Raw genomic sequence first — 13,704 nt, forward strand, 5'->3', positions numbered from 1 at the left:
AGGAGAAATGAATCCAGGAGAACGGACATAATATGATTGGGGATTAACATGGTGATGGATTGAGAGGGAGAAGTGGGGAAAGAAACAGAAAGAAGTGTTAGATAATTACATTGATAGATTGATAAATAAAGTAAATAGATTGCAAGAGAGGAAGATGGGTGGGTAGAAAATTAGATGGGGCGATAAATCAGACAGTTGAGGAGATGGATGACCGCATGATTATTTTGATAGAGAGCTTGATATAACTGAAATAATCAGGCATCTAAGGATCATTTTTTATGAACTAGAGTGCATTTTTTAAAAGAGAAGTACTAACCTCAAAATGCCTTTCCATTTTTTTTTTGTCACTTCTAAATTCTTAGTTTTGGGTTTTGTGCATATCCCCAAATCTTGAACCCCTATCACTGATAAGCAAATAGGGTGGAATAGCTAGAAAAGATGGCAATGTGCTTTATGTATAGAGAGAGATGATTTCCCAGAAAGAAAGGACGTGAACCCTAAAGTAATAAACCTGGAGGGAGGGATATGTACATTATAATCAGGAAAATGATCCAAAACTTATAAGACACGGATAATAGGACACTTGGATATAATTCTTGCTGTGCACTACCTTGTAAGTCAAGTTGTGTCTTCAGGGTGTTTATCATGAGGCACATTTTTTTTTTGCCCAAATGGAACTTATGGTTGGGATGGGGCGGGGGTGGTGGTTGGTGGCGATGATGATGGGGAGAGCAGAGGAAAGGGAAGGGCCAAGGTAGCAGGAACAGATTCCATTTTTTGGACACACCAATGAATGATTATCCTACACATGGCAGAACCCTGCCCACCCCTCCCCGCCCCCAGCCCCACTCATTCAAACTGGCAAAGAAAAATCAAATAAACAAACCAAAAAATAAAAAAATAAAATCAAGAAGAACAGAAACAAAAAGCCAAAAAAGAAGCCCAGACTGGTTTGCCCTCCGCAGTGTAGGTAAAGTCTGTGATATGGAGAAGCAGGCGTTGCTCAGAAGACCTAGGGTTTCTTATCAAAACTTGATGAAGAAGTGGGCAAAGAGGGTCCCTGATAGCCAGAGGCAAGCCAGTGCTCTGGAGGCCGAGTTTACACCGTCAATGACCGCTCCAGGCCCTGTGTAGGGGAAAGAGAGAGACCCGTTAGCACACCCAGGGGGCACCATCCGCTTCCGTGGCAAGCACTGTACAGACGGGCTTCTCTGGGCACCTGCCCCACCACTGACCCTTCCCAGCCTGCGTAAACGGGAAGTGCCCATTGGGAGAATCTCAAAGGGGCTTATCACTGGGCTGCCTGGACCACAACAGCCTGCTCTCAAGGACTGGGGTTGAGAACATAAAGAGGTAGATGGGATGTAACACCCTCTGTCAGACCTCCTGGCTGATAGTTTAGGGCAGGGCCTTTGTAACTGCCTCTACCTGTGCTCTATCCTCAGAAATGAGGTCCAGGGCAGACAGGGGTGGGAGGGGAAGGACAGGCATGAGGGGAGGAGCGTGGCCAAGCACAGGGAAGCAGGAGGAGGAAGGAGGGGAGGGGAGATTTTGTGAGACATGTGTCCGGGTGTTGATGTGGTCGACTTTGCTACTAGTGGGGGTAAAGACGAGGCGTCTCCTGAAGCAGCTGAGCAAGAATAAATATTCCACCCAGAGTTGTAAAGTGAGTTTATCCCAGCAGTTAGCAAGTAATGCCTTTCCAAAGGCACTGAAGAGGACACTACATCCCTGAACCTAACGGCCACCTGCCTAGTGGGGTCCTCCCTCGAGTGTTCTTCTTCCTTCTCCGAGGCTTTTTGGGACATGCTCCCGATCCCCTGTGAAATAAGCCCACAGCACCGCCAGTGCTCTTCCTGCCCTTCCTCTGCAACCTTGCAGACAAACCCCAGGCACTGGGCTTGCCCTCCCTGTCCCTGGGACCCAAGGGGAAGGACCAGGATTCAGGTCTGTCCCTACATTCCTCTGTCACCTTTATTGGCAGGCCATTAGAATTGAGGGTCCTAAGCCAGGCCCAAGGGGCAACCCTGATGACAAAGGCAAGACTTGCATGCCTCCTGTGCCTCCTCAGTCAAGGCTTCCCTGCCTTCTTTAGTAGGAAAGTGGCTTGTTGGAAATAAACAGGACTACATGAAAAAGCCTCAGTGGTGCAGAGTCTCCTCAGACAGGACCAGGCCATGTGGCTTGCTATTCAACCCCATGGTGTGGTCTACGCCTTGCTGGGCAGGCAGGGATGCTAACTACTAGCCTGGGGATGTATGGGTCTCTCACTTCAGCAGTGGGCATCCAACTGTTCCCACTCTAGCAGTCTCCCCAGGATGCCTTTGCTGTCTCTCATTTGCAATTCTCTTATTTACTAAAAATTCATATTTACTATAGAGCTTGAGAGTCTTACTCATAGTTTTCTATATTTTTCTTATGTCCACAGAAAAGGGCACATTCTAGGCTCCAGCCCATTGCTGTGATCCCCAAGAAGGTTTCCTAAATATTTATAGAAAGTAGCCTGACTCAGGGGCCCCCTTGCATCCAGGCATCTAACTTAAGGAATCATAGTGGCCTAGAATGCACTGAGTTGGAAAAGGCCCAGTTTGAAGCTCAAGGTAAGTCTCTATACTGTCTTCTGCAAGAGATGATTGATTTAGATTTTTTAACAGTTTATAAGGAAGTGAGCAGCACAGGTATGTAAGACCCATATGTTTCTAAAAGTACATGTCATATATATCATGTATATTAGCTAGTTATATGTGTGCATGATATATATATATATATATACACACAAAAAAATATATATGCGTGTGTGTGTCTTTGCCTAATTCACTGTATTGATATCAACTTAAGAAACAACTGAATGAGCTCCATGCTAGACAGGGGTCCTCAGGGGTCCTCGCTTTATTCTAAGCTCTTCCAGTGGGCTTAGCATTTCTGTAGCTGTTATGCTACCAGCGCAAAGTTGGATGCAGCTAAAGCCAAAAGGAAAGGAGGCATGCACGAGGAAGGCAAAGCAAAAAATAGTGCAAGGTAGAGAGAGAGGAGGAGGCGGTTGTGGAAAGATGTCATGCTAACCAGGTAGGCAGTTTATAGACAGAGCTGGTTTCAGCTGGGTGCTCCAAGGGGTGAACCCTGATGGGGTCTCAGTAGACACAGAGTCCATTCAGCCCACTTGCGAGGTGGTGATAACATGTCTTTATACGGTGCTCTCTGTGTGGCAAGTGTGACTCTAAATGCTGAGCATATATTAACCCATTTAATTGTCCTAATACCCTATGTGTTCCTATTTTATAGATGGAGGACTGAAGAACAGCATTTAAGTACCCTGCCACACAGAGCATTTAAGTGTGGCTACACAGGACAATACACCTAGAACTGGAGGAAAACCGAGTCCCTCTGTCTACAGGGTTGATGGCCTTGGTTATCACAGCTCTATTCTACTCTATTGAAAACGATCCCTGGTGCACGTTTCTCAGAGACCACGGCATAATGCAGTGAAAGGAACAATGGCTGGGCCATCTGGAGCCAAGTGTTCCCCACATGACTCTGTGCTTCCCAGCTGAGTGACAGCTCCTCTGCAGGCTCGGTTCCCCCACCTGCAATGTGGGAGGAGGCTGGGCTTGCTGACCTCTCTGCTCTTCACCTGTTAGCATCTTGAGTTACTGAATGACTGGACATTCTGCATCTGGTACCATGAGGGACAGCTGGGGAACAGCCAGACGGCCTTTTCCATTGGGTACAAAACCACTGCCGCTCTGGCTTTGCACACTTCAGCACACCTTCTCCTGACACAGCAAGAAGGCACCAAACAGTCCTAGACCCTAATGCCTCATCTATTGTGGCCTCATTTTCTTTGCAGCTCCAGGAAGCCTCATTCTTTAGTAGGCATGATAAGTCCTGCTTTAAGCATCCGATGATATGGCAATTTATTGCCCAAGTGCCTTTGGCCAGTCAAGGTCTGAGAAAGGGCTGAGCTATTCCGGCCAAGGAGTGCATCTAATTTACTATGATGGAGATTAAAACTAGCATTGTTTTCATCCTATGGATCCTGAACACACTTGAGGTTTGGCATTTGGGCCAAATGTTGGTACAGGGAAGGGCTAACAGGAAGGCTCTTGGCTTTGTTCAAAGCAGGGAGAGAGTGGCTCACATCCACATACACACCCCAGGTTGCAGAAATGTAAGACGAAGGCCATCAGTGATGAACTGATTTTTTAATTGCATCTTCTCAGTAACCCTGATTCTACTGGAAATGAGAGGCGGGGAAAGAATCTGTGGGTTGGGGCTCTCCCACAGGCTCCATGGATGCCTGGCTCCTTGGATGCCTCCAAGGTCTTCACCTGAGTAGGTAAATGTTTCTTTGTGTTTTAACACAGAAGAAGCAGTGCACTGAAGCTGTTTAGCAAATTAATGGGGCCCCATGATTATCTGTGCATCTACCCGACCTGGGCCTTGCTGCTTTATCTTTGCAGCCCTAAACTCTTTGGGGTAAAGTCACTGACCGCTAAAGCTGTGCAACCAGCACTCCCAACTTTGGCTTCAGACCATTTGGGTTTAAATCCTGACTCTGTAGCTCGCCAACTATGTGACCTCAGATAAAGCATTTTCCATTTTCTCCTTGAAAAGAGTATGCGTAAGGGGAGTTTTCAGGATAAAGGATTGGAGGGAAGTGCCTGCTAGAAAGTAGTCATGTAACCATGGGACCTGCTACCCTGGTAGTTCCACACCTTCTACCAGGAAATGGAGCCTGCACTGGCCCCAGAAGCCACACCGTCCACTCAACAAGGGTGTGTTGGTGCCAGTCATGTGCCGGGCTGTTTCAGAAAGAAAGAGATACACAGCCTCTGCCTCCAGGCAGCCCACCCTCCAATGGGACCTAGAATTCCTCTGTTCTACTTTAAGTCAATAAACAAATACACAGACACAGTTTGTAAGCCCTCACAGATTCTGAGAAGAAAGCCCTTTGGAACAAAATAATTCAATATCTCTTTCATCTCAGGAGCATCTTGCCTATTGGATAGTCTAATAGGACTAACTTTAGGAATCGGGGAGAATTGAATTTGAATTCTGGCTCTGCTACTCACTAGCAGGATGACTTTAAACAAGGCGCTCAACTTCTCTGAAACAGCTTTTTAAAATTTTATTTATTTATTTTTGTCTTTTTTGCCATTTCTAGGGCCACTTCCACGGCATATGGAGGTTCCCAGGCCAGGGGTCCGATTGGAGCTGTAACCACTGGCCTACACCAGAGCCACAGCAACACGGGCTGGAGCCATGTCTGCAACCTACACCACAGCTCACAGCAACGCCGGATTCTTAACCCACTGAACAAGGCCAGGGATCGAACCCACAACCTCATGGTTCCTAGTCGGATTTGTTAACGACTGAGCCATGATGGGAACTCCAGCTTTTTTTTTACTGTATAAAATGTGTGGGAAGTTGGTTTTATCAACCCTTTCAGAGCTGCTCTGAGCATCAGTTAAGACGATACATAAAATCACTGAGTATCAGTAAAGGGTGGATAAAGATCCGGTGAATGAGAACCAGGGCATAACTGCTTGTCTCTAAAGTAGCATCTTTTGGGGGGTGGAATCCTGCTTTCAGTAAAGAGATGCTGTGGATACTGGGTTCTCCAACGGCATTGTTAAAGGCCAACTGAAAGCAAAGGTGACTCTGGCTTAGCAAGCGAGTGACCAGTCTCTTCTGACAAGAACTGAAGCAGCTCCAATCCAAGGTAAAGGCTTCCCAAGGAAGGCCAGTTGTTCTGAGGAAGTCCATTTAGAAGCCTAGCTCTTTCTGCGGGCAAGTGCCACATTTAAGAAATCTTTATTTGGGAGTTCCCGTTGTGGCACAGTGGTTAACGAACCTGACTAGGAACCATGAGGTTGCCGGTTCAATCCCTCTTGCTCAGTGGGTTAACGATCTGGCGTTGCCGTGAACTGTGGTGTAGGTTGCAGACTCGGCTCGGATCCTGTGTTGCTGTGGCTCTGGCGTAGGCCAGTGGCTACAGCTCTGATTAGACACTTAGCCTGGGAACCTCCATATGCTGTGGGAGTGGCCCGAGAAATTAAAAAAAAAAAAAAGAAATCTTTATTTATGGTTAACAATGGCTGATCCAATAGAGCAGCTATTAGAAACATCAGCCTTGATTAAATATTGTTGGGGGGGGGAGAACAGAAAGTGAGACCATGTAATTATGCCCTTTCCCTCTTTATAAGCCCCCTTCTTGCCTCCCCCTCAATGCTCAAAGCATCTTGTTGCCTTCATGCCTGAAGTGGAGCATCTTAGAAAACCAAAGCCCACGATGATACAAAGCCACAAAACATGAATGACAACGATGACAATACCTTGGGGACAGATAGGCAGACAAAATAAGTTAGTCCTCAGCATATACAAAGAAGAGATAAAGAGACAGAAATAAAGAGATAAAGTCCAGAACCGATATATATCATAAAGGTCAATCTATCTATCGGTACATGCACTCAGGGCCAGAGGGAAGATTTCATAGTTATGCGGGAGGCCCAGCAGAGGTGACACAGGTAAATAAAGAAAGAGGTAAACAAAAGAATAAGTAAAATCAAGTTCCACGTTGGAGAGGCTGCTTACTTTGCGAAATTCAGGATATTACACAGCATGGATTTCAAAAAAGCAAATTTGGTTGAGGGCTTAACATAGAATTAACCTGCAGGCCTAGCTCTCCTGGAAGCAGGAGTCAGCTGCTGTGATCAAGGGCTGGCTGATCACCCTTGGCAGGAGAAGGTGTAGAGAATCAAAGTACCCCAACTCAGCACAAAGTTCCTGGACAAATATATCAGCGGACTGATGAGAGCCTGCCTCGCAAGAGATTCCAAAGCTTAAAGATAGAGGGTACCTTATACGCAAGAAAGGTGTTGAAATGTCATCATTTTCCCTCCCATAATTGCAGTGAAAATAGGGCATGGTTCTTCAGCAAGAGTAGATGGTGTAGCAGGTGGTAGGGTGATCACATTAAGGAAAGAAAAGAGAGGAAAAAAAAAACCCCACAGGCAAGTTGAACTTGATGATGGCACAGAGAGATCAAGGCAGCATCTGAAGTCTAAGAAGATACAGTTTTGTTCTGAAATTTGGATGGGTTTTATAAGTATGACTGTGAACTCTGTGACCCTCCTAATGAGGAACCAAAAGGATAATGACGATCTTGGTGATTAAAAGAGGAGCCAGGAAATCTAATTAGAGGATGTGTGTGTTAACACTTGTTGGTGAAACATAAACCTATTTTCAGCAGGGCCGTGGATGAAGGCACATAATTCTGCTTCAAAGGGAACTTCTCCTCCATTGTCTTTAATTACAGCAGAAAGCATGGCCCTGTGTTGTTCTACAAGGAAGCTTAACCAGGCTTCGTGGCTCTGGGAAGACGCACAAACAAAGAGGCCAAAAGAGGCAGCCATCTTCGCTTTGTGTGCCCACAAAGCCCAAGGCTTAAGAAGTTAATATCAGAAGTGAATTCAGATCTGTCCGTGCATCACAAGCCTGAAAGAGGCAGGACGTTGGTCTGTGCGGAACCAGAAGCTCCGGCGTGTGCTGACATCAGCAGAGCCTGGGCACTTGGTGTTAAGGGCTAAATGCTTAGGCTAATAGCCAGATGTCAGTGATTCAGACAGAGCGGGGCGGGGAGTGACAAGGAGCCTCATCAGGAATGAAATGTGAAATGTCTGCATATTTTTTTTCCTAATATGTTGACATTTTGCAGGTTGGGGAAAATACAAATGATTACGCTGCTGTCATCAGCCCAAAGCAATGGTGTTTCTCTCTGACTCATTCCCTCCCACCTGGATTTAAATTGTGGATTTGGAAAATAAAAATGATAGACTTTATCAGCAGGAAATGGACAAACATGTGCAGCTTTTGATGTCTCGGCGAGAAGAAGTCACTCGATGCACGTCTTTCTAAAGCGTCTGTTGGGATGTTTAATGTCATTTGCCCCACAAGGAAGACCCGGAGTGGGGGTGGTGGGGGAGGAGACCCTAAATTTTAAATTAGAACAAGGACATAGTGGAGGCTGGAATGCAAGGGCAAGTGTCAAAGCTTCAGTGATTTGGCGTCCCTGAGGGTGGAGGGGAGGCTGGAAGGCCTTTCCAGTATTTGGATTTCCTTTATCTACTGAAGGGTTTCGCCCTGTATAGAGGCTGTAAGGGATGTCCCCATTGACGGGAAGATATTTATCAATCCAACCAATGCTTATTGGGCATAAGTATTGTAAGATACAGGGCTACATCCTTTCATGCAAAAACAAACACAAACAAAATGCAAGCCTAAGGGTAAACTACCAAGAGAGCCCAAAAGGTGGATGAGTGCCTCTTCTGTGGGGTTCAGAAAACACTTAATGGATGAGGCATCTTTAAGTAGAAGGTTAAAGGGTGAGTGCAATTTTATCAGGCAGAGAGGAGGGCAAACACTTCCCGCTGTGACTATACAACATCTCGGAAGAAAGACAGGTGTATGGGTTAGAAAGAAACATGGGATTAAGGTCAGCCAGCCCTGGGTGCCAACTCTCATGTCTGTGTGTCCTTCGATAGTGGAAGTCCTAGCTATGGGAAGGAATTCAGTCATGTGGCTTAAATTCTCTGTGCTCCAGGCGTACCTACCTCCAAGGGTTCTGAGCTGTCTAAAGCCACATCAGGCTGACACCTACAAGCCAGTAGCTTCTTCCTCTAGTGTAGCACCTGTATTTGTTATTCTATTGTAGTTGTCTATTTGCTTCCGTGTACAGGCTGGGGAGTCCATTCCTCCCTGTGCCTCAATCCTAAATCTAATTCCTGGCACATAGTAGGCACAAATGTAAGAACTGATGGCTGGCTGGAGGGAGGGAATGAAGTCAGTACTGCCAAGGCTGGAATGTGCAGTGGGATCTGGTGTCCCGGGCACAGGGCCTAGCGTGGCGGGTACAGAGAAGGCAGCAGGGGAATTGGGGCTACAGGGGAGGTTGATCTCAGGGCATGAATGGTCTTCTTTGGGGCTTTTCTGGGAGGCAGTTTTCAGCAGGGTGTGAACAGGTCCCATTCTGAGCTTTGGAAGGGTCCCTGGGCCCCAAGGAGGCAGATGGAAGAGAGATTATCCAGGACAAGGAAACCACCCACTGGTTAAGAGACTCTCATGGTCAGGGGTTTTGGGTTCGATCCCTGGCCTTGCTCAGTGGGTTAAGGATCTAGCGTTGCGGTGAGTTGAGGTGTAGGTTGCAGATGCGGCTCGGATCCTGCGTTGCTGTAGCTGTGGCGTGGGCCAGCGGCTATAGCTCTGATTCAATCCCTAGCCTGGGAACCCCCAAGAAATGGCAATAATACAAAAAAAAAAAAAAGAGAGAGAGAGAATCTCATGGTCAGACCAGGCATGGGGGCCACCATGTGAATGAGATGGCGGGGGAGAGGGGTGAGTGAGGGATGAGCCAGAGCCTGCCTGCTAGGAGCTGCTGGCTGACAGGGGTGAAGGGCAAGGGAGAGAAAAAGCCAGGATGACTGTAGAAATTGTAGTGAGGATAGGCAAGAAGATAAGGTGACATTTGAGTAGGGGGCTGCCTGGTAGAGAGACTGACATTTCCATGGGACATTCGGGTGGTCATGCGGCAACTTGTGGCCCAGAATGAAGTGAGAGCTAGGGACACAGACTTGGGCATTCCCAGGCCACTGTTCAGAGACCCTCAGCTGCCCTTGCGCCTAAGCTCCCCTGGGAGAGCTTGTCTGCAAAGCGCATTTTCCAGGACCCTCCCTGGAGATTTTTAACTAAATGGATCTGAGACAAGGCCCTCAAATCTGCATTTTTAAAGCACTCAGAGCAGTGTCACAGAGGAAGATAAGTCTCCGTGAGATGCCTGAAGGCACAGAAGGCCCTTCCCCTCTCTCTGGGATGCATCCCTGTGTAGGATGTGGTAGATAAAGAGTAAGACAGAAAGGAAAGATGAGAGCCACACTCCATCATGTCCTATAAGCCAGGAGAGAGAGTTGGGGGCAGAGGGAGGAAGGGGAGGGGCTGGAGGTGAAGCCTGGAGGGCTCACTTCTCAACTCCTGTCCCCACCACCCCCACCCCCGCCCCAGGGCCTCACCTGGAGCCACCTGGAGGCTGGATGCCTTCCTGGAGCAGCAGGGCCAGAGGCAGGACTGAGTGAGGTCTCTTGGGGGGTAGGGGGAAGGTCGGCATAGATTGAAGGATGAAAGGAGCTGGTCAGAGCTGCCTCTAGTTAAAGAAAATCTGGTTTGAAGAGCCAGCCTGATGTGTATATTTATTCTGGAGAAATGGTCATTAGCAAAAGAAAATATAGATTCTGCCTTCATGGCTTCCGGGGGCCACAGAGGGAGGCTGCTTTCCTGGTTGCTCTGAGGGGCTGAGGCTTGGCCAGAGGAAAAAATCCCAGGCCCAGATGTCTGTCACCTTCCCCAGAATATGTCGCCATTTTCATTTGCAATGACAGGTTTCCTCTGAGTTGTTCCCATTCCTGATATTTAACTCTTAATGTCGCTGCAATGTCACAGACAATGTGTGAGAAATCTGCCTTTGTCTCCGCAGCACCCCCTCCTTTCTGGCTTTGTTTGCCTTCTCTGTCCCTGTCCCCTGCCGGTTCCAGTAATCCAGACGTTTACACGTTTACACGGCTCATTAAATGCCTCACACTCTCTGCAGTGCCAGATATAATCAAGTTCAGAATCTTCCCTCTCCACACCCTCAGGACAGAGGGATGGGGCCTCTTGCTCAAGAGCCAGTGGAGGCAGAATGGGCTCAGTGGAGGCTAGAGAAAGTGAGTGGCTTCATTGAGGGGCAGGCTGAGCCCGGTCCTCCCCCCCTGCTGAGTACAGACCTGGCACAGCTTCCAGATGACTGGGCCCCAGGGAGGCCTCCCCTGACTCAGTAAAGCTTAGGACACTTCCAGCAAGTTGCTTTCAATAGGCAGAACCCAGTCACCATCCCTGGGGTTTAGGTGATCTGCCTCTCACTCTATTTTCCCCTGGGTTTTCACATTCAGAACAGAGACTGAGAAAGCTGAAAGGAAGCCTGGAGTGGGTTTTGTTCTGTTCTTGTATTTTACAGGCAACCTGGGAACAGAGAGCATCAGGGTTGGTACCAGAGTCAGGATGGAGAGCCAGCTTTCCCCATCTCTGTGCTGGTCCCTTCTTCACCTTCTCTGCCTCCCCATTCCCGGCAGGGGCCCGGAGCTAAGCAATGGGCCCCATCTGAAATGCCGCTTGGAGTTGGCACACTGCTGCTGGGTGTGGCTTCTGGAGGCTGTGTGAGGAGGCAAGGCCCCACATCCTCGCCAACCACAGATCCATCTTTGAGACCTGCCTGCCCACCGATGTGGTCTCTCGCCTGCCTGAGCGCTTCCTGATGCAACCCACAGCCTCCCTAGCCATGTCTTCTGCATTCTTTTGAAATCCCTCTCACCCATTTCCCTTAGTTCTGTGCCTGTAGGCAGGAGAGAGATGAAAGATGCATTTGTGGGAGAGGCCTTTTAGGAGTGCGTGTTGTGCTGGGGGTCACGGTGCAGAGTTCAAAGCGCCTCAGAAAACTAAGCTTTGAGGGCAAACACCAAGGCACGTCTGGGAAAGGCAGGGGGGGGGGGGGCGTCTGTTTGTGTGAATTTGGGAAGTGTGAGCATATGGGCTCTGAGTGTAAAGTCTATCCTTTAAAAGAGTGCGTTCAGGTTAGATAGAGGGCGAGGGAAGTGGGTTGAAACCGGCTAATTGTTGAGATGGACTGCAGGTGGCTGGCCACACTGGGCAATATAGCCATTTTCCTATGAACTGAAGGGTGTCCCTTCGATTTCATTTGTTTTAAACCCCACCCCCCATGCGAATTTGGAAACAGGCCCATAAGGAAGTCATTAAGGTTAAATGGGGCCATGATAGTAGGACCCCGATTCCACAGAATTGGTGTCCTTGTAAGAAGACACCCCAGGGAGCACCGCCCCCCACCCCGTTTTCTCTCCCTCGGTCCCCCTCTCTCTGCCTCTCTCCCCCTCCTTCCTTTCTGGGGGACCTCTAAAAAAAAAGCAGAGCCACACCAATCCCCAAGAAGCTCTGACACTTTCTCTCCATCTCCCTCCACCATGCTCTCCCTCTATCCCTCCACCTACTTATCTCGCCCTCCCTCTCTCTCCCTCTCTCTCTCTCCCCCTTGTCTATCCTTCCCTTTCTCTCTCTCTTCCCTTTTCCCGCTCCCCTTCCCCCCTCTTTCTCTCCTTCTCCCTCCCTCTGTCTCCCCACCCTTCTCCGTCTCTCTCTCTCTCCCTCCCCCTCCCCTGCTACCCCAACTCATGCTCAGAGGAAAAGCCATTTGAGAACAAAGTAGGTGCCTACAAGCCAGGGCGAAAGCCCTCATCGAAAACAGATGAAAGATCTTCCCGTCTTAATCTTGACCTCTGGCCTCCCAAACTGTGAGCAGATAAATTTCTGTTGTTCAGTCCCCGGCCCATGATACTTTGTTAAGGGGAGCCCTAGGCAGCAGCCCTAGCAGTCTCATTCTTCGTCTCCACGTGCTTTGTTCTCCGCTGTGACATGCCTCCTTCCTGTTAATGGTGGAGAAGGACCAGCACCTGGATCATCAGGTGTCAGCCCTGGGATGCTTCTGTTGGCCATATTCCCCAAGGGCAACCCTGCCAACTCAGGGGGTGATGGCCGAGTCAGTGGCAGGGCAGCACCCCAAGCCCACCCTTCTCCTCTTGGCTTATCAAGACCCCAGATGAACATTCACAGACACCAGAGTACGGGCAGAGCTCGTGGCCTGTGACTGCCTAGGATCAAGAGCCGTGAAAAGTGACAATTGCAGAGCTTTCGCCAGGTCTGGAATATTCAAAAGCCACCATTTCCTATGTGGCTGAGGTTGATCCCAGGCAAGGAGGGTTGGGAGAGTTCCACTTGGGAAGCGGAGCTGAGCACCAACTGCTGCTCCGTCTGGTGTGTGAGTGCGCGCGTGCGAGTGCGTGTGTGCGTGTGCGCATGTGCCCACACCTCCCTCCATCACTGGCTGGGCAAACACTGCCGTGCTGATGAGGGGTCCGGGCCTGGGTCTCCTCAGCACCATCTCACCAGCCACACGTCCTTCAGTGCCACGAAGCCGCTGGCCCTCCTCTTCTCAACTTTATTTATTTACTTATTTTTTATTTTAAATTATCTTTATTTTTTCCATTACAGTTGGTTTACAGTGTTCTGTCAATTTCCTACTATACAGCAAAGTGGCCCAGTCACACATACATATATACCTTCTTTGTATATATCTACTCAGCTTTAAAATGGAGCTCTAGGAGTTCCTGTCATGGCTCAGTGGTTAACGAATCCGACTAGGAACCATGAGGTTGTGGGTTCGATCCCTGGCCTTGCTCAGTGGGTTAGGGATCCGGCGTTGCCGTAAGCTGTGGTGTAGGTTGCAGACGTGGCTCGGATCCCATGTTGCTGTGGCTCTGGCGTAGGCCGGTGGCTACAGCTTCGATTGGACCCCTAGCCTGGGAACCTCCGTATGTTGCGGGAGCGGCCCAAGAAATGGCAAAAAGACAAAAAATAAAAAAATAAAATAAATAAAATGGAGCTCTACCCCATCTTACGCGGTATTCCTGTGATGCCCAGAAACCAATAAATATTTGGTACAAAGTAGCCTGAGGATGATCATTATATGTAACGACCCAGTTCTTCTACGTTAAAATGAGGTTTTCAGGATTCAGTCATTAGCCCTTTTTGCCTTGGGCTCATACTAAG

The 13,704-nt window shown here is 48.6% G+C and overlaps 1 protein-coding gene across 2 annotated transcripts in view; it reads right to left on the reverse strand.

The window, feature by feature from the left end:
* Positions 1–349: 349 nt before the first annotated feature.
* OPCML (opioid binding protein/cell adhesion molecule like) overlaps positions 350–13,704 on the reverse strand; it is a 508,660-nt gene continuing 495,305 nt past the window's right edge. Inside the window, exon 7 of one of the 2 annotated variants that reach the window (XM_047753888.1) lies at positions 350–1,126. In XM_047753888.1, the coding sequence (XP_047609844.1) occupies positions 1,026–1,126 (101 nt within the window). In that variant the 3' untranslated portion in view covers positions 350–1,025. The remainder of the gene's footprint in view (positions 1,127–13,704) is intronic. The other variant, XM_047753889.1, reaches the window with a different exon arrangement.

Source organism: Phacochoerus africanus, chromosome 11 (genome assembly GCF_016906955.1).
Source record: "Phacochoerus africanus isolate WHEZ1 chromosome 11, ROS_Pafr_v1, whole genome shotgun sequence".
In the NCBI taxonomy this organism is placed as follows: Eukaryota; Metazoa; Chordata; class Mammalia; order Artiodactyla; family Suidae; genus Phacochoerus; species Phacochoerus africanus.